The 21017-nt window shown below is 38.7% G+C and overlaps 1 protein-coding gene across 1 annotated transcript in view; it reads right to left on the bottom strand.

Moving 5' to 3' along the window:
* Window positions 1–542: 542 nt before the first annotated feature.
* The window catches only part of LOC104274700 (alpha-mannosidase 2-like), a gene marked incomplete at both ends in the record, with an annotated part of 27001 nt that continues 6526 nt past the window's right edge, over window positions 543–21017 (bottom strand). Inside the window, 5 exons of the mRNA XM_009870403.1 lie at window positions 543–729; window positions 2982–3155; window positions 3938–4065; window positions 5688–5859; window positions 17699–17843. Coding sequence (XP_009868705.1) covers window positions 543–729; window positions 2982–3155; window positions 3938–4065; window positions 5688–5859; window positions 17699–17843 — 806 coding nt within the window. The remainder of the gene's footprint in view (window positions 730–2981; window positions 3156–3937; window positions 4066–5687; window positions 5860–17698; window positions 17844–21017) is intronic.

The following is a 21017-nucleotide window of genomic DNA, read 5'->3' as shown; positions in this document are numbered from 1 at the left end:
GGCCTTCCAGGCCACCTCCTGGCTCATGTTCAACTGGTTGTTCAGATTCATTTAAAGTGTTCACTCCAGGAAACCAGGCCACAGACTCTCAAATTTTGCAAGGATATGTCATGGGAAAGATCTCATTATTTGCAGTTAACAGCATACTACAACATACTGTCCCTAAAGTCTATCACTGGCAGAAGACACATCACTGCCTATTCATAACACTTGCAAAAACTACAGTAAACCAGTAACACGACTATAACCAAACAAATGACCATGTTCTGCCTAACATTCAGAGACAGCAATGGACTCATGTACAGACAGATGGAAACGAAAAAAATTAATCCATCTTCTTTATCATCTATCTTCTAATTTCACTGTATGTTATGTTCTGAAGTTAGGAGCAAACACTAGGTTAAGTAATTGGTATTATTTTCTTACGTCAAGTTTATTTTAAAAACCATATAAATTCACCAAGATATGGTACATGGCATCTTTAAAAAAATAAACTATGCTGGTCAAAGTTATCCGCTCGCAGAATATCTAAAAAACTGTACCTGTGTTGAACATTTCCAGCATGAATGGCTTCTGGTGGAACTCTCCATGGACAGCTTACTCTGCCTCCAGGAAGACGTCTGAAATCAAACTGACAGCAGATTTTTGGATCTGGACCACAAGTATGAGGAATGTCATAGCTGTAGAAAGGCATCATATGACAAAGGATATCTGTACTGGATCCCAAATCTGAAATTAAATACAAAGGGTACACTTCAAAATCTCACATTTGCCAAAAATAAATTGGTTCTATGTTCTGAATCCAAGAATTGTATTAAAAACATCATAATGAGACAATTTCTTGCTTTGAGTATCCTACCTGGGGTAGGATATGTATGTGCCTTACATATGAAGAGACTAAAACCCAAGATGCACCCAAGACTGGAATGCTCCAATCAAGCTCCAGCTGATTGGGAAAGATGGCAAAAAATGTTAGGGGGTTTGTAACCCACATAATGTCATTATTTTCAGAATTTTAGATGTGAAAAAGAAAGCAACTTCTATACTTTGAGTGAATCCAAAACAAATAAAAATAACCCCCCAAAAGAATAAAAAAATAAACCCAACCACCCTGCTATTACCTCATTAACACAAGATTTGAATTGGTTGGCGTTAGCAATATCTTAACTTCATGAACACATAGCTTCAATACATGAGCAGTACGATTCTATGTACTTGTAGATAGATTGTCTGTTTGCTTGAACATTGCATAACAAACCTCTATGCAATTCTAACATGCTTTTGCAATTTGAACTTTTCCACCTGGCCAGTCCGCTCCCTAAAGTTTAACCGAAGAGTTGTAGATACATTTTGTTATGTCTCAAAGGAAGGTTTTTCAAAATTGAACCTTAAAGAGAACATGAAGTTCTCATAGAATTTAAGAGAGCCTTAAGTTTAGTCATCTGGTAAAATCCCTAAATGCTGATTACTTATTTCTAGCACTAACAATTTTTAGTAATTTTATGCTGAAAAAAGGAATGAATACTGCAGACGCGCCACAGAACTTGGCTCCTAGGCATGTGACAAATACATACGAAAATACTCTTCAAAACCTTAACAGCAGTTTGAGTCTTCACGGTTCTAATACGGACCTTTTGTTTTAAAACTTCTATTTCACTACTACTTACTTATTATTAAAAAGGTAATATCGCATAAATGTATGCATTTATTTTACAGCTACAGGAGTTCTCCTTATCTCCAGCACCACATCTTCCAGATGAGCGTGCAGTGATCTTTGATACATGATTTGTTACGCAAAGCCTTCTACTGAAGCCCAAATGTTAGACCATACCATACCATACACGTTATTTATGTATGAAACTATTTAGGAAAAAAGCCTGCTCACTAAGTGGCATACACCAGTGTTCAAAGTCTCAATATTTGACAAATTGTTTCACAGTGGTATGTTTTCCTCAAGTCAAGTTTTCAAGTTTATTTGTGCAGCACATTGCTTTCTCTGAATATCCTCCTTCCTACAATCTCTGATTAAAAAACATACAGGAACTAAAAAGCTTCAGAAATCATCACTACCTTTCAATAGTAAGTAGTATATACATTTGTTTGACACTGTATTGATAAAGCAGTAAAATACAGCTTGCTTTAGAGAACAGAAAGACTCAAACCCGAACTACATACAGTTATCATATAGCTTATTAGAATGCTGGTACAGTACAAAGCAAAACAAAATATTCATGTAGAAAAGTAGTTTCATTTAAAGACACATCAATTTACTAAGACATCACCAGAGAAAACTTCCATACTCTATATTGTGTAAATAGCATCCAATGAGTAACTATATTTATTCTAAGAACAACGTTTTAGAGAATTACATTCCAAATTAAAATGGTGAAATATTTTTAATCTGTTTTTCTGACTGAAGATAATCTATAATTTTCACGTCGATAGAAAGCTACTGTAACTAATCACAATAGTTTGTCACACCAGCTGAAGAAAACTGGTTGCCTGAAAGTTTCTTCCTTAGTAAGAACCTAGACAAGACTGGTCTCTCTATCTTCAAATATTCACTTTTGGCCTTTTTTTTTTCCTCTCCAAGAGAAACATTCATGCTCCACTTTTTTATCCACATAGTAGGAAGAAGAAAACACAGTTGAGAAAAGGAAAAAGAATATTCCATGCCATATACACATATAAAAAAAGTACCAGTGAAAGTGAAGAAACTCAAATTCCCTTTCTGTTATTAAAAACTAAACAAACTCAAAACCAAACAAAAACAAACAAAAACTAAATCCTTGAAATTTAACCTAGATGAAAGAGTTAAAGCAAGCCAACAAACAGAAGTGCAAGTCTAAAATTATCAAGTCTAGACTAACTTCTCGAAATAAATTGTTCTGTAATTTTTTCCACAGTATTTCTTCAACTTTTCTTTGTATTTTACCCATGTAAATTAACAAAATGCAGTGACATAAAAGAAAAACACGTACCCCAGTTCTGTCTCCAGAAAAATTCTAGTGTCTTCTGTTTTGAAAAATGTTTTTTAACTGAGTAATGAACTCTCTGTATAAGCATATTGGAAAATCCTGCGCGTTTCAGAAGGTAGGCCATTGTTGGTGAATGCCCAAAAGGATCAACTGCCCAACCAGACTTTGGTTTTACTCCTGTTGACAAAAGAAAAAGTAAAAAGGAAAGAAAGTTTTACTTCTTACTCAAAGAAAGCTATACCAATATGATTGAAATCAGAGCAGTACAGATAAAGTTTCCAAGAAGATAAATTAAAACACACTGCTGAATACCAAGTATCCTGCAGAATACACCCTGGAACTAATAATCTAGGATTAAACATCAGGTAAAAAAAATGATGAAATCTTAGAGGCAAGGTATTGTGTTTATCTGCATAAAAACTTGATATTAGTACTCAACGATGTTTGAGGTTTTAACTACTACTACTACTGGTGCAACTACTACTGAATTTCGTATTTGCTTTTTTGAAAGCCTTACATAAGAGAACCTAATGAATACACAACCTGCAAGATCCAATCACATGAAAAGAGTATCAATGTTTAAGTCCTTTTAAGGACTTTTTAATGATTTTCAGAAGACAGAAATGGCAACTGGAAACTGCAATACCAGATACATGCGATCTACAACTAAGCACGATCTAGTGTTATAGTTTATTATGCCAATATACTATGCACATCTTTCATTGATTAAGACAAAACATTATGACACAGAATTGTTTAAACACACATCATGCTGGAATTTCTACCTGCAAACAGTAATTGCAAACACTAGTCTCAATCCTACAGCTTCCAGTAAGAGGTCTGATTTAATGTTTCAGGAAAACAGAGTAAAGAGAGCCTTCTAAACACCTCAGAAATACAAAAATGTGTTTTCTAATTGACTTCTTGTATTAACAAAAATTTTATATTGGGCTACATACCAAGGTTCTTTTCTAGCCATTGATGTCCTTCTATCAGCTGGTCAATTACAGCAAAATAATGAGAAGACGCTTCATCAGGCATGACCCATCCCCCTGTTACTATTTCAAACTGTCCATCTTTTATCAACCTGAAAAATATGTACATTGTGTTCAGACTCCTGTATATGAAAATACACTCTTATTATTTCTGAATATCCAATAGGTATTTGCCAGAGACATGCCAAAATCTAAATTGCTTGTTCTACTTCCATCACTGAATTACATCTCCTTGACCAAACAGGGAAAGAATAAATAGATTAACAATAAAATTTTAATACTTCTGCATAATGAAAACTACCACCACGTCTGCATGTGCCATAATATTTGATTTTTTTAAAAATCAGGAAGAAAGCTATTTCTTGCGCAGATTACTAAAATAAGCGTATGTGCCACAGTACTGAATGTCAATTGAGCAAGATGCCTAGACATCACAGATTTCAAGGGCTGCTCCTTTGATCTACTGTTGTTTTTTCACAGTTAAGAGTTTCAGACCATCACATTTATTAAAATGCCTTCTTGAAACAGATCACCAGATGATCCTGTCTCTCTATTAACATGTCAGTAAACATAATGATCATGCTTCCAGCATTAGGTGGTCCCTACTGTTAAAAAAATGGAATTTCAGCACTTACATTGTACATTAGCATACAAATGTTTAATGAATTTGAAGAATAAATACAGTAAACTAATCAAAACTTAGTCACATTATGGATAATACTTATAAAAGCAAGAATAAACATTCACTAAAAATAATCTCCAGTGCAGCTTCTGTAAGTCTTACAGCAGTTTCACCAATACCTGATTTTCCTGAAGAAAGGGCACAGTACCCTAGTGACTATCATGTACTATTTATTGTGTTCCAAGGGATTATTTTAACCTCAAAAAAACCCTGTGCTATAATACTCACATATTCTAGACAAATCCTTGAATATATACTTTTCGACATCATTCCCAAGATCTCCAGCATTACCTAACCTTTGCAGCTGTGAGGATCTCATAGCTTTAATTGATAATGCAATCCATGCACCTTGAAGGGAGGGGGCATGAGAAGGAGGGCATCACAGAGATGAGCTAAGAACTGCTGGATCTTGTCTTAAGGCAAAGTTAAAAGACCAAAACAAATAAACTTTTTGAAAACTCCAGACTAGATCCCTAATTCAAGTTTATCCAAGTAACACACTTTTTTTGTCCCAATGCCTAGGGAAACTTTTTACTTCTATATGACATTTGTGATTTTAAAAAGAAATAAGAGGAGCAAAGGTATAGAGTATATACTACTTTACAATTTAAGCAGCTTCATGTTTATAAAAAATACACATATTTAAGAACAAAAAAATAAGTCTTCACTATGTTGTAACTGAAGACAAAAAATACTATTTATAAATAGTTAATATGAAAATTATTTTTATTCCATTGACAATACTTCAGTGTGACTTCAAATAAAGTTTATAATCACAACTCCATTACAATTTGAATGACATCTTCAGAGTTGTACATGGAAACTTTTTGTCACTTTTTTCAGCTTCTCTTTTCTAGACAAACTGGAAAAAAAAATAAACCAAAGCAAAATCAACCGGAATTCATTCCAGAAGTCAATTACTCTAGCAATGCTGCATCACAAGGAGTAAAATTTTAAGTTTACAGTGTAGTCAAATACACAAAATCTTAGATCATGCTGCATGGAAGATAAAAAATAGTTCAGTCTTCAAACCTTTTAACAGCATCCTTTTTTTGGCTATCTATTCCATCCCACCATTTTGAAAAGTAAGAGATCTCAGACCACATAAATTTCCTTCGGTTGTCTTCTTGCAGTTTTATAACCATATTGTTTAAGATATGCTGTGTCTGATCTCTGAAGTAATCATCAAAAGTCTTCAGCCAACCTACGAAAAACAAAATATGAGATTTAAGCTGCTTTCAAATGTCTTACAGACCTGCCTTTGTCCTACTTGCTACAAAAAGTTAAATGAAGCCTTTTTTTAAAAAGCTAAACTTTACATACTGTGGACAGTTCAAAATGCTAAACTCTCCAAGAGCTCCATTTTACGAAGTTTAGATGTTTCATTTCATTTAGATGTTTCATTGGGGACCGGCTTGCTGGAGAGCACTGTAGGAGAAAGGGACCTAGGGGATCTAGTGGACAGCAGGATGCCCATGAGCCAGCAATGTGCCCTCTTGGCCAAGAAGGCCAATGGCATCCTGGGGTGTACTAGAAGGGGAGTAGCTGGTAGGTTGAGAGAGGTCCTCCTGCCCCTCTACTCTGCCCTGGTGAGGTCACATCTGGAATCTTGTGTCCAGTTCTGGGCCCCTCAGCTCAAGAGAGACAGGGAACTGCTGGAGAGAGTCCAGCACAAAGCCACAGAAGACGATTAAGGGAGCGGAACATCTCCCTTATGAGGAAAGGCTGAAGGAGCTGGGTCTCTTCAACTTGGGGAACAGGACAACGGGTGCAAGCTGAAGCATAGGAAGTTCCATGTAAACTTGAGGAAAACCTTTTTGACTGTGAGGGTGACAGAGCCCTGGCACAGGCTGCCCAGAGAGGGTGTGGAGGCTCCTCTGGAGACACTCAAAGCCCGCTTGGACGCGTTCCTGTGTGACCTGCTCTACGTGATCCTGCTTTGACAGGGGGGTTAGACTAGACGACCTTCTGAGGTCCCTTCCAACCCCAAACATTCTTTGATATACACAATAGAGTATCTACTGAAGAATGCCAAGTTATGTTAATAAATTGTTCCTATAGCGTGCATCAACATTTTAAGGTCTTGTGAAAGCTTTCAAACAATGTGAGGATTATATTGGCAATTCCATTCTTATTTATCACTTCTGTTCTGCAGAGGCACTGCTATTCTTACACAATGCCAGCCTACTTACACAGGATAAGGTTGTTCTGAAATGAGATAATACTGTTTCAAGACAGTTATAAAAAAAAAAAAATTAAATTTTAAAGTTTAATAAAATAAACTCACTTTATTACTGAATAGAGTCTGAATATTGATTCAGAAAGGACATATTACACTTTAAGGATAACAAATAAATGACATTCATAAGTAGAAATGCAGAAGTAGTGTAATTGACAATTGCAGAGCCAGTGTAATTGGCAATATGCACATTCTCTTTCCATTCACATCAATTTGTTAATTATATTCTAAATAAAGAATCCTGTAATTACGAATAACCACTAGACACTGGCACACTCCTACTTTGGTTGCACTGCTTTCAGGTTGCACTCTTACTTCGTAAAGGTCAAATTTTAACAAAGTATTCAGAAACAAAACATGACAGACTTCCAAGAACCTCCCTTTTTTACTTTCAAAATGAGGAAATAAAACTGTAACACTCCAGAGGAAAAGTGTTAGCTCTTTTTTTGTTTAAAACACATATGCCACCTCTAGAAGAATCATCATATCTGATCTTTCTGTACAGACAGAACAGTAGGGTCTGATCTAATCTATCTTAAAGTGGAAAAATACATTTTATCAAGACAGTTATTCTGAGGGCTTAAAATCTAAACTTAAAACATACCTTCCTCACAAGCATGGAAACCGCTTAATATTAAAAAGCTAATATTAAACTACTATTACTCAATAGCTTCATGAAGACTGAAAACAGAAAAGTGATGATGAAGCTGAATTTATGTTCCTTTTGTGTTATTTTTAATCCAAATTTATTGTGATCTCTGCCTAATCCAGTAAGTATTTTTTAATGAAATCTTTCAAAGAACTAAGATCACATTGGCAACTAATCTTTTTCAATGCTCATTTACATTTCACAGAATCACAGAATCACAGAATCACAGAATCACAGAATCACAGAATCACAGAATCACAGAATCACAGAATCACAGAAGCACAGAATCACAGAATCACAGAATCACAGAATCACAGAATCACAGAATCACAGAATCACAGAATCACAGAATCACAGAATCACAGAATCACAGAATCACAGAATCACAGAATCACAGAATCACAGAATCACAGAATCACAGAATCACAGAATCACAGCATGTTAGGGGCTGGAAGGGACCTCTGAAGATCATCTAGTCCAATCTTCATCCAGCATACCTAACCACTACACCATAGCCTCAAGTGCTAGATCTACTTTTTTTTTTAAACACCTCCAGGGTTGGTGACTCCACCACCTCCCTGGGCAGCCTGTTCCAGTGCCTCACCACTCGTTCAGTAAAGAACTTCCTCCGAATATCCAATCTAAACTTACCCTGACGCAACTTGAGGCCATTTCCCCTTGTCCTGTCATTAGTAATTAGAGAGAAGAGACCAGCATCAGCCTCACTACAGCCTCCTTTTAGGTAGTTGTACAGGGCAATAAGGTCTCCTCTCAGCCTCCTGAAAGGAATATTTTTACTGATATTTACATAAAAAGTTCATGGCTTTTTAGCAGGAATTTCTTCTGCAAGAGACAATGTTATGCTAGCATACAAGTAACAAAGAATGAACTAAACACATCCTATATTAGTCCTATACAGAAATATCTAATAATAATAAACTACTTTCGCATATTTTTATACTACAACAATAAAAGCTGTTAAGTCTGTTTAAACATTCTTGAATAACTTAATAAACCAACATAAATAAAGCAGCACTGCACTGAACAACAAAGCAGCTGGCACAGGAATATATTATGATGTAGGAAGAGCAGTGTTATGATTAACTGTTGTTTTGTTTGAATATATTCAGTTTATTAAGCTAGAGTGGAAGGATATAACACAGTTAACATACTGAATGTAATACACTTCAGAAAGTCCAAGGAAATATTTACAAGGATTCACAGAATTAGTTGCAAGTCAACAGACAGTCCTCTGAAATTTTATTACCATGCATCTGGCATAATTGCACTTAAATATTTCTCAATAGATGAGAACAGTTTTGGTTAAAAGAGACAACAATCCTCTAGTCCAACTGTCTCATCAGAGCTGAAAGTTAAAGCATGCTATTAAGGGCATTGTCCAATGCTCCTTAAACAACGACATCCCTGGGGCATTGATCACCTCTGTAGGAAAACCGGTCCAGAGTTTATTGTCCCAATAAACAAGTATTTCCTAATATCAAGTCTGAACTTCCCCTGGTGCAGCTCTGAGTTATTCCCTTGTGTACTGTCACTGGGAGAACTGCTCAGCACACCCCCCTCCACATCCCCTCCTCAGGAAGCTGTGGCGAGCAGGGAGGTCACCCCTCAGCCTCCTTTCCTCCCAACTAGACCAACCCAGGGGGCTCAGCTGCTCCTCACAGGACAGGCCCCCGCTCCTTCCACCAGCTCCGTTGCCCTCTTCTGGACACACTCAACTGCCCTAACGCCCTCCTTTAAATCTGTGGGGCCCAGAACTGCAGGCAACACTCCAGGTGAGGCCGCAGCAGCGCTGAATACAGCGGGACAGCCACCTCTTTTGACGGGCTGGCCATGCCGTGTTTGATGCACCCCAGGGTGGGGTTTGCCCTCTGGGCTGCCAGGGCACACGGCTGGCTCCTGCTGAGCTGCTGCCAACCAGCACCCCCAGGTCCCTTTCTACAGGGCTGCTCCACAGCCAACCCTCTCCCAATTTATACTTATGTCCAGAGTTACTCTGTCCTAGGTGCAAAAGGCAACAACAATTGCTCTTGCAAAATTTTGTATCTTGTCATCACTCTTGACCCTATGACTTACATAGTCTGTCCGATTTTGCATGAAGCCATCAAAACTAAAAAAAAATCAAATCTGAACAGAACAATGAATAAATTAATTTACAGTTGCTAAGTCTACTACTAAAGATTACCACATTAAATTTATTATTTCACATCTCAGTCCCTAACAATACATAAGAATCTAGGGCAACTCAAGTTCATTCTTATCCACAAACTAAGAATTTCCTCACAAATTGAAAGAAAATGTTTACCACTGTATACAAGCTAGTATTTTTACAGATGTCTCTGACATAAAACTTCAGTGCTAATTTCAATAAAGATGAATGTCTCACTGGCCAACACTGTGAAAGAAAACTTGAGAAACCTGATGTCTCTCAGGTAAGGCTATCACAAAATTAAAGCTGAAAGAAGTCCAAGATTGTTTTCCATTTTTCTATCTGGCATAGTATAAACCAGAAAAAGACAGGAAGCCACCTGGAACTTCCCTGTGTTCAAGCAATCATTCTGATTCATAAGAAAATAAAGAGAAGATGAGCCCCTTGTTCCCAAAAAGTATTCTCAGAAATAGAGTACCTTAGGTAGAAGCAGACATCCTAGTATTGAAAACATACAACAGTGTATTTACTTTTCCAATGGCATACTTTAAATTCTAAGAGATCTCTGTTCAATGGTCCACAAAAATAATTTCATATTTATGACATTTAAATTCATAAGCTGTAGTGGGCAGATGCACAATCGTTTGCCTTAAACACTTCTTGGACCAGTTTCTGACCCCATGCAGCAAACTCACACATGCTAAATGGAATGTGGTAGGGGGATCTGGTAAGGCTAAGCAGGAAACAAACACTCAGCCTTGGCCCAAATATGCATGAGATCAAGAGTCTTGAAATATCTCCTAAGGAGATAGGGCAATCACATATGCTAATGAGGATTACTGAAAAGAGTGACTTGCCTGGATCCCCTCCCTGGTATACTGCATGTCTGCGTGTAGATAAGTGTGTATACATTGAGGAGGGATAAAGCAAAAAGTTAGACAGGAGAAAGAGAAGGAGCAAGACACAGAAGCATGTAAACAGAGATGAAGACAACAAGAAGAGATGCAGGAGGAGAAGTAAAGATTATGGCATCTTTAAACCCTCGCTGGCAGGACCAACGCAGGAACCTAGACTGGTGACCCGTCTCTCTCCACCCCCTTCCACCTCTTTTTCCCTTTCCCCTTTCTTAGTAAGTAATGCAAGGCCTACCATACTGCTTGCTTAGTTTATACTTAGTTTCTTGTATTTGTTAAGTATGATACTGCCTATTGTAAGCTGTTACATGTCCTTTTTCCTTGTTATCATTAGGTAATACACAGCTTGCCGTAGTCTGTTGTATACCCAGTCTTTTCCTGGTTATCATTAAGTCATAGCATACTGCCTGCCCTAGTGTGTCTTGTAACTTAACCAATTATCGTTGAGTCCAATCTACATATCACGAGAAATTAAAAAGTTTGTGTATGCACCTTGAAACTTGTCTCACTGTTGTCCATTTCACTGGGGAATTATGAATCGAATCTAAGTCACTCGTCTGCCTCTGCTGGGTGGGACGTCACATAAGCATAGCTAAAAGCTCAGCTGTTTGCACACTCCACAAAAAAGCAAAATCTGTTATGAACCATGAGGTACTTAAAAAATTAGACTTCTTATATGTTGGGCTTACACAATGCATGGTCTATCTCTTCTCTGTACATATCAAATCTTCCACCTTCATAACTACGATGGGAAGAAAATTCCTACTGATTAGGAATTAAAAGTGTGCCCTCTGTAACAGTCCTGTAAATTTTCAATGGTACTGCCCTGAATTATCTTTTTTTACCCAGTCAAAGAATTGCCCTACTGAAAGTCCTCTACCATGAGCAATGACAGAAGCAGTGAGAAGTCAGTGAGAAATAAAACTCAGCTTTATGTAATTCAGCATATGAAGGAAAACTTATGAGATGCTTAGTTTTCCATTCTATTCCTAGATCTCATCTTCAACAGAAGAATGCAGCACTCACTATTTAATGTATATTTTATAGTCTTCACAGAGCCTCCACAGTTGTTTTTTTTTTAGAAAACACTATATGCTGTTGCTGTTTATAAAAAGGAAAACATGTTCTACATAAACAGTGGTGACTTCTAGACAAACAGATGTGATCCTTTTAAAACACATCATGGGCATATTAATCAGCAAACTTGCAATTTACAGTCTGAAAATTTTAAAGGTAGATTTTTCAGATGTCATTCAACTAGCAGTATATTTCTTTTCTTCTTCAGCCTCATGCTAACCTGTTCTTTCATTTTGGTGGGTTAGGCAACAGTCTAAATTTGTGTTCCAAACACATCATGAAACCTAAGTAGTCACCTGAAAGTCATATCTATATCATCAACAGAAAACAAACCTGAAACTCCATGGTGTATTAACTGCATCAAACTTTATGCTCAAGTTCTCTTTTATTTTAACATTACAATTAATTTCATAAAGCTATACAGATTTCCTCCTAAGAAACGCAGGCTAACCTAAATAATAAAAAAGAGGTTTATGTGAGTGCTAGTAAGGTAAAGTTATCAATGCCCTAGATAATTAATGAAGTGTTAGAAGGTAGTATTTAGACCTGACATAAGTGCACATACAGTTTCACATACATTTTTACTTTGGTATAAATTGGGGGTGGGCAGGCAGAGGGAGAGAAGCAAAATCTATTTTAGTCTCTTTCAGTTCCTCTTAAGTTCTGCTTGTACTAGGTCTGTAACAACCACATGCAGCAATAAAATACTCTGATCTGGTACACACATATATTACAAAGCTCACGAGTCTCAATTCTTAAATAATTTAATGAGAAGACATTAGCAAAATCATCACTACCAAGAGAGCAATAAATGCTAAAGGCATCTTTCGACCCCTTGGGTCACACTTGAACATCATCTCTCAAGTCCAGTTGTGCTGTTTGACAACATTGCTGTCCCTGAGCAGTGTTCTCCCTTCTGGAATTCAGCTGCCTCATCCACTGCAGGCAGTCACATGAAACCGCTGTTGAAGCATATGAGGGCTAACATTAGGGTTTTACCAACACAGCAGGTTATACGATCGCTCATTAATCTGCTCCAAAAGAAATACCACCCATCAGTAATGTCTATAATCTCACATAACACAGCTATTTGTAAACCGAACATCTCTTTGTGGCCTGAGATTAATTTGCACTGGGCAAGTCCCCCGCAAATCAAATATGCTACTGAGGTGCTCAAATCTTTATCAGCTGCCATCAGCTAAAAGACAATTATGCCTGTCACTGACCAAAAGTCTGAAGACAACCCATCCTCATATCTGATTTTCCAATAATGAGTAAATACATTAGCTACAGAAGGGAAAAGCATAGAGACTCCAATTTTCTAGGTCTTGGCTGAATTCACACAAAAGCAGTTAACCCAGATTTAGCAGAATTTAGCAACACAAATTGTTTCAGAGCATCAGCACATAAGTCACCCCTCAAAACAGAACGTGAAAACTAAGACCACTTCCTTCCCTGCAGATTCTGTTTCAAGGCACCTTCTCTGCCTTAGAGCTACAGATTTTCACTTGCATAACTGGATATGTGAAAAGGTAAAGCAAAAACACCCTTAGATAACATAAAAAATAATGAGAACTTAAAGCTTCCACAACTAATACAGTTATATCTTTACTGACCCCATTTCTTGGCAAATATTTTTGCACATATTGTTACACTATAGCTTCAGTATGCATTAAGCTTTTTTACCAGGAGGCATTTCCTTTGCACCATGCCTTTTAATCCTCTGTGGGAAACGAATAATGCAACCATTAGCTATACAAAAGATTTCAGATCTCTGTTACAGATAAATTTTCCTTCTTTCAAGTACTTATTAATATGCAGTTTCATGCTGCAGACAACTCCAACTCCACAGAAATGTCCTTACCAAAAGCAGTATCAAGTCAGGAAACGTCTAAAATACTTTTTGTAAAAGCAAACAATAACCAGTCTCGCATAATCACCTTTGATGATTATATCCTGGTTTAACTCTACTTGATAATCAGCTGAGGATTCTGAACAAGCTGGGAGGTATTTAGACTGCATGCATGAGGAGATGCAGCTTTCCTATTTTTAGTTGCTGCTAATGGAGAGACAGATATAAAGGTATGAAAAACTCAGGTATCAAGAAAGAAGACGTAAGGAACAAGAACTAGACAGCAGTAAAAAAGCCAGCTATCAAAGGTGAATGATGACACCACTAAGACTTCAGGCAAGTCCTTGCAAATAACATATCCAGGAAAAGAGTTGCAACTGAAAGATGAGAGACAGTTCACATAACTTCACAGAATTCCTCAGAAATTCCTTACAGAATTGGAAGAACAAATACCTTTCCACAGATTGAATGAGCAATTCCCTCCAAGACAGATATCTGAAAGCTGGTAAAAAATCCATCTCTGAAGCTAAGTTCATTAAGGCCCACACTCACGCTTGGAAGAGGGCCAGAGCACAGCTGGAGAGGGTAAAATAGAATCAGATTAAACTTCATTAAAAGGAACTCTCAGGTGTACCAAGAGACATCATCCAGATGTAAAATTAAGGTATAGACAGACTCATCATAAACATACTTCCTAGGCAAGCAGAAAATTCTCACGGGGAAAGTACAGGAAATCCCACAACTGGTAACACCAGAAGTTAGTCAGGAAAAGGTCTTGGTGAGGCTACATCTGGTTGTAAAGCAGTATTTATGCTTTATCTGTCTTAGACGTTTAACAAATCTGATGACTCAAAAACTATTTTTGGAGGGGGTGGGAAGGTGGGAGTGTTTTCCATAGGGGTTGTTTTGTTGGTTTTTCGTGGTGTGAGTCTTCTATTTAGGGCTTGGTTTTTTGTTTGTTTCATGGTTAAGGGGGTATTTGTTTGGGGTTTTGGGGGTGGGGTTTTTGGTTGTGGTGTTTTTTGGCTTTTTTTTTAAAAACAGATCAACAACTCAAACTTGACAACGAAGTATGTCATACACAGAGAGGGTCTCTGGATCTAGAGAAAATCCTTGTTATACCTTCTTTTGGAACACTAGAGGATTATATTTCAAGTGCCATGGCAAATACTTAATGAAGTTCAAGGCATTCCTCCATGATTGAGCCTAGTAACTTCCTACCCTAATTTGGAGGCTAACAAGAGCCCAATTACACCACTTTTGGGACCCTTCTCTTAGGACCAAGAGAGCTATTCAGTCTGCTAGGTCCAAAAGAAACACGTCTAAAATTTTGTAGTTTCTGATGAAGCCTTCTCCAGCATAACTCGATACTAATAGCCTTTGCTATTGACCAGCTGAGCCAACAGCAGCCTCATGTCTGCATGTCTTGCTTGGTTTACAGTGAGGGAGAATGTGATTTGTAGCAAGTAAAAAGTCAGTAACTACCAAAATAACATCAATATGAAGAGAGGTCCAGTGACTTTAATACTCAAATTCCATAGAACACAAGTGCTCAGTGGGGTACTTTCGGTAAGCAGAACTGGTGCTGTCACCGAAAGCAGTCCTTTATGGCAACAGCACTACAGGATGAATCAAACATTACATTAGGGCACCCAACACCACAGTTTGTCACATACAAAAGGTATTGGCTGTGAAAATTTACCATACTTGATAAGAGGAGGCAGGACAGAAATCTAGATGTGAAGAAGCAAGCAGAAGGCTGCAGGTCAGAAAGATGAAGGTGAGGTCCATAGAGTTGTTCCATAATGGCAACTGAAACTGATCAATTCTGCATGGACTGATGAGACAGGCACCACAGAGGAAATCAGCCCAAACTATTGTTACAGAAGTGTCCTGTTAGAGCTAAACAGAACCAATACTGTTCAGTGATCTTACTTCTCAGCTCAGTCTCTTCTAAGAGACCGCACTTTCTGAAGTTAACAGCATACTTTTCCAGACAGTGTCTGCTACTAGAAGTGATAACGCTTGATGCTTATAGTTACTACCAGGGATTAAGAGGCAGAAAGGCTCTTGCCTATACTTGCTCCTTTGGTGCCAAGGTCATTGCTGGATCTTGTGTGCCACACTCTGGGTGCTGGGAAGAGTCACAAGGAAGTAGAATGTTGCACCTCCAGGGAGGAACAAACACAACAGCCAACAAACAAGAATTATTCCATTCCATTTACATTCAGTACAAAGCTAAGGTATCACAGGTGTTCAGTGTCTCTTTGCCTAATGGCCGGCATCCATTCTGCTGCCTTTGATCCCAATCCCAAGTTCCCGAAATCTAGCTTCTGTACCTGGTTCCCCTCTGCCACTGAGCCTGAGGCTTCTCCAATGCCTGCTGGCTTTGCAGCATCAGCGGGGATCACTACTCATGCAGCAGCTGGGTTTGATAATGGTTTCTGCATATACTCGTACATATTTCATTATCTTCATTATTTCTATTTTATTACAGCTGAGTTTTCTTCTCCTACCCGTAAATGTCTCTGCCTCACTCGCTTTCCCTTCCTCTTTAGGGAGAGAGGAGTTACAGAGCATCTGTCAGCATTTAGTGGCTGGCTCAGCCCTAACCCTTGTCAAGAAGAAATGTAAACAAAATAAAAATATATTTTTTAAAAAATATAAAGCGTAAAGTTATTAGAACTTGTAAGAAACTTTAAAAAAAAAAAAAAATCACTGCCAGAACACTGAGTCCCTAAGAAATGTAATGACTTGTACGGGCACCAGCAAATTTTTCTGCAAAGCCCTTCTCAGCTTCCCTCAGGATGTTCCTCTGTAGCTTCCAGGCCTCAGGCTCCTGTAGAACCATCTCAGTCTGCACTGTACAGGGAGTCGTTCGTCAGTCCAGCTAAAATCATCTCAGGAGGACAGATGTGACAGCAGGCAACTAGCCTCTAGCAGGATGCCAATGATCCTCCTCCAACTACGGTATGATTCTACTAGCTTCAGCAGAAAGAAATGAGAGGGGTAAAGTTTATACTCCATTCTAATAAGACCAAAGAGAATTAGAAGTTCTGTACACTCTTTAGGATGGTTTCAGATTCATTAAATGACTGTACAGAGCGTGACTTCCTTCTCGGAGAGCTTTCATGAGAACAGCCAGAGACGAAATAAATGGACACACGTTTAAAGATAGTTCTAAAGAAAGGCAGATCAAAGCATACAGTGTGATTATTTTCTCTGAGGATTTTTATTGTCTCCATACACTGTTAACTTAGCCATTACATCTGGACAATACAGTCCTTCCCAATTCCAATGTTCATATTCTTTGAGAATTTTAGATACATGTTCAAACTACCTAGCATATCTTGACTCAGACCCACAGTACTTCAGATAAAGTAACCTGTTAGTTGCAAAATTTAAAAAAGTTGCAAAATTTAAAAATCACTGAAACTGTGGCTTTCCACAATAACAAGCAGCTTCACCAGCTTCTCATAGGTAGTGCGTATGTACCAGGAGTATATATAGCAGTACAATTCACTGCTTTTTGATGTATTTTACAGTCATTTTGAAATAAAGTGACACTTCTCCATTTTACTTATTACACAGTAGACGTCCACTTGGGAGGAAGAAGGGAAATTATGTAAGCCTGTGTAGGCTTCGGTTTCAATCCACACTTAATATTACTGCATTGTAGGTCAGGTGCAAAGGTGTGCACAAACAGGAAGGAAAGTGTTACAGTCAAAAAATCTCAGATTTGCTATTGTCACATCTTCCATAAAACACATCCTTTTAGCACAGGCTGAGGGTTAATTATCTATGAGAGTCTAAAAAGTCAAAATAAGAACAGGCCATATTTAATGCAGCAACAAATAAATTGACTGGGTTACCAGCAGGATGAACATAGAAGATCCATATTACCTTTCAACATCAACAATGAAGTTCTTCTCCAGTTAATAAGTACACGTACAACTTTTATCCTAACAGTTGTCACATAAAGTCAATGGCACTTAAATTATACATCTGCTTAACTGCCTTGCTAGACTTAAATCTGACATATTAAGTAGTATGCTTCAAAAAAACCCAAATCTTAACAGAAATGGCAACATATTTCTGTATTCAAAAGCCTTTAGATACCCAGATCAATACAGTTAAAATATTACCTGGGTCATTATGCGAGTGAGGCACAACAAAAACTTGAAGAGGTTCACTGTCCCATTCATTTTCATTGTATGTGATATCAAATCCTTGCTTCCACACGCCACCATCTGGATTATCAAAAGGAAGAATGTCATAGACATCCAACATCTAAAAGAGAGTAAAAGGAATATAAAACATGAATTCACAAAAACAGTTCTGCTATTAGGAAAAAAAAAAGCTATCATCAAAAAAGTTATCATCAAAAATGAATCAGCTTGTTCTTTATACAGCGAGATGAAATGTCAAATGAATAGAAAACTGACAAATGACAGCAAGCTTCAAGTCACACTAGGATACCCAAGACACTGCTGGCAGGAAGAACAGCATTTGGCACATCCTGTTCTAAGGAAGCTGAAACTGGTTAGATAAACTGTAGGAATAAGAGCATTAAGTCAAAAAAATTATCACAGCTCGCAATGGCATTGGGTCAAGTGGTTAGGGTGAAGATTATACAGAGAAGCACAATACACTAAATAGGGGAATGCAGAAGATGAAGAGGCAAAACTAAGCAAGCAGAACGGATGACAACGTAAGATTGAGGCAAAACTCATCACAAAACAGAACTGAATTAAACTATCACAGAAGATGGTCCAGAATTACAGCCAACTCCTATAATAAAGCTCCTTATACACTTACTGTTGCACAGGAAACTAATTATACAAGGAAAGACATATTTCACTAGTCAGTGCAAATAAGCAGGTTATAGGTAAATAAAGCAAGCCTATAATTACTTCAGCAAGTTCCTATTTCCTATGAAAAGTAGGCATCACCAGATAGCTTCCATAAGAAATTGCTAACATGAGTTTAAACCAAAGGTAACCTATCCAACTTTTTTTTTTTAAGGTAATGATCTGATCTGCTTTTAGGAAAGAAGGTAAACTTTATTAACATGAACTATAATCTGGACATGCCTTTTACTGTCACTATAGTTTAGAGAACTTAAACAACACTTTAGTTCTAATCCCATGTTAGACCATAACTGTACACTTGATAAGCTTTATTGAACAAGTATTCCACTTCCACTAAAATAAGCCTACAGGAGTAGGCTACATAAACCCCACAAAAGTTAAAACTTTCCAGTGGTAAGCTGGTTTCTGTCCTGCCTGGAAACTGGAAAAAATATAGACGATCAAAACAAATTCTGGCTAAAGTTAAGGTGTTCTGGTGATTTACCTTGGCTGGTTGCCAAAGCTCCACCCAGCTGCTCTCTCACTCTTCCTCCTCAAGAGGACAGGGGTAGAAATACTAAAAGTTTATGGGTTGAGGTAAAGACAGAGATCACTTTCCAATTATCATCACAGAAAAAACCAGACCCACCTTGGGGAACATTAAATTAATTTAATGCCAATTAAAATAGAATAGTGAGAAATAAAGACAACATTAAAAAAATCTTCTCCCTCCTGACACTTCTAGACCAGTCCAACTTCACTCCTTTGTTCCCAACTCGTCTACGTCCTCCCACCCCAAGCAGTGCACTGCTACAGGGGCTGTGGTCAGTTCATAACAGTTTCTCTCCATCACTCCCTTCTCTTCACACTTTTTGCCAGCTTCAGCATAGGGTCACTTCCACAAAGTCCTTCAGTAACTACAATCCTTCAGTAACTGCTCCAGCATGGGATACTCTTCACAGGGTACAGTCCTCCAGCAACATCTGCAGTGTGAAACTCCCCATGGGCCATAGTTCCTTCTGCAAACATCTACCTGCTGTGCCATGGAGTCATCCACAGGCTGCAGTGCTCCAGAGTGGTCTCCTCCACCTGCTCCAGTAGCTGAAGCAACCGATCCCCCCTTCTTTCTTCAATGATGTTGCGTTCACAGGAGTTAAGAGATACATGCTCGCCTGCAGGGCTATGATATCATTGGCATCACAGAGACACGGTGGATGACACCTGTGACTGGAGTGTGGGAGTAGAAGGATATCGGCTGTTTAGGAGGTACAGGCAGGGAAGAAGGGGAGGGGGTGTTGCCCTTTATGTTAGTGACAGAGCTCTGTTTGGGGATGGATGAGGAAATGACTGAGACTTTATGGGTCAGGATTATAGAGAAGGCACGGGCAGGTGACATTCTAACGGGCATCTGCTACAGGCCACCTGACCAGCATGACTGATGGGATGAGGCTTTCTATAAACAGAGAGAAGCGGTCTCATGTTTGCAAGCCCTGGTCCTAAATGGGGGACTCCAACCACCCTGATATCTGTTGGAGTGACAACACAGAAAGGCACAAGCAATCCAGGAGGTTTCTGGCATGCATTAGTGACAACTTCCTCCTTCAAGTGGCAGAAGAGCCTATGAGAACAGGTGCTTTATTCAACCTTGTTCTTATCAACAAGGAGGGGCTCATGGGGAGCGGGCAGCTCAAGGGCAGCCTTGGCTGCAGCAACCATGAAATGGTGGAGTTCAGGATCTTAAGGGCAGTGAGAAAGGAAAGAAGTAAGCTCACAACTCTGGATTTCAAGAGAGCTGACTTTGATGGCCTCAGGTGGAATTCCGTGGGATAAAGACCTGGAGGGAAGAGGGGCCCAGGAAAGCTGGTTAATATTCAAGATCACCTCCTTCAAGCCCAAGTTATGCATTCCAACAAAGAGGAAGGCTGTTAAAAACACTAGGTGGCCTGCATGGATGAGGAAGGAGCTCCTGGACACTCTCAAATGCAAAAAAGTAGCCTACAGGGTATGGAAAAGAGGACAGGCAACCTGGGAGGATTACAGAGAAGTTGACCAAGTAGCCAGGGATCAGGTTAGCAAGCTAAAGCCCTCTTGGAATTAAATCTGGCTAGGGATGTCAAGGACAGTAAGAAAGGCTCCTATAGATAAGTCAGTGACAAAAGGAAGAGTAGGGAAAATGCAGGACCACTCTGGAAGGAAATAGGGGAGTTGGCCATGCAGGATACTGAAAAGGCTGAGGTGTTCAATGACTTTTTTTCCCTCAGTCTTCACTGGCAAGTACTCCAGCCACACTGCCGCAGTTGCAGAGAGGACCGGCAGGGATCGGGGTACTGAAGAATCCCCCACTGTGAGTGAAGACCAGGTTCAGAACCATCTAGAGAACCTGAAGGTACACAAGTCCATGGGACCTGACAAGATCCATCTGCAGGTCCTAGAAGAACTGGCAGATGAAGTCACTAAGCCACTTTCCATATATTCGAGAAATCATGGTAGTCTGGAGAGCTTCCCACTGACTGGAAAAGAATAAACATAACCCCCCATCTTGAAAAAAGGGGAAAAAGGAAGTTCAGGGGAATTACAAGCCTGTCAGTCTCAGCTCTGTGCCTGGTAAGATAAT

This window comes from Apaloderma vittatum, unplaced genomic scaffold, assembly GCF_000703405.1.
Source record: "Apaloderma vittatum isolate BGI_N311 unplaced genomic scaffold, ASM70340v1 scaffold10535, whole genome shotgun sequence".
In the NCBI taxonomy this organism is placed as follows: Eukaryota; Metazoa; Chordata; class Aves; order Trogoniformes; family Trogonidae; genus Apaloderma; species Apaloderma vittatum.
The sequence above is the reverse complement of the archived record's forward strand: the minus strand, read 5'-3'. Positions and strand labels throughout refer to the sequence as shown.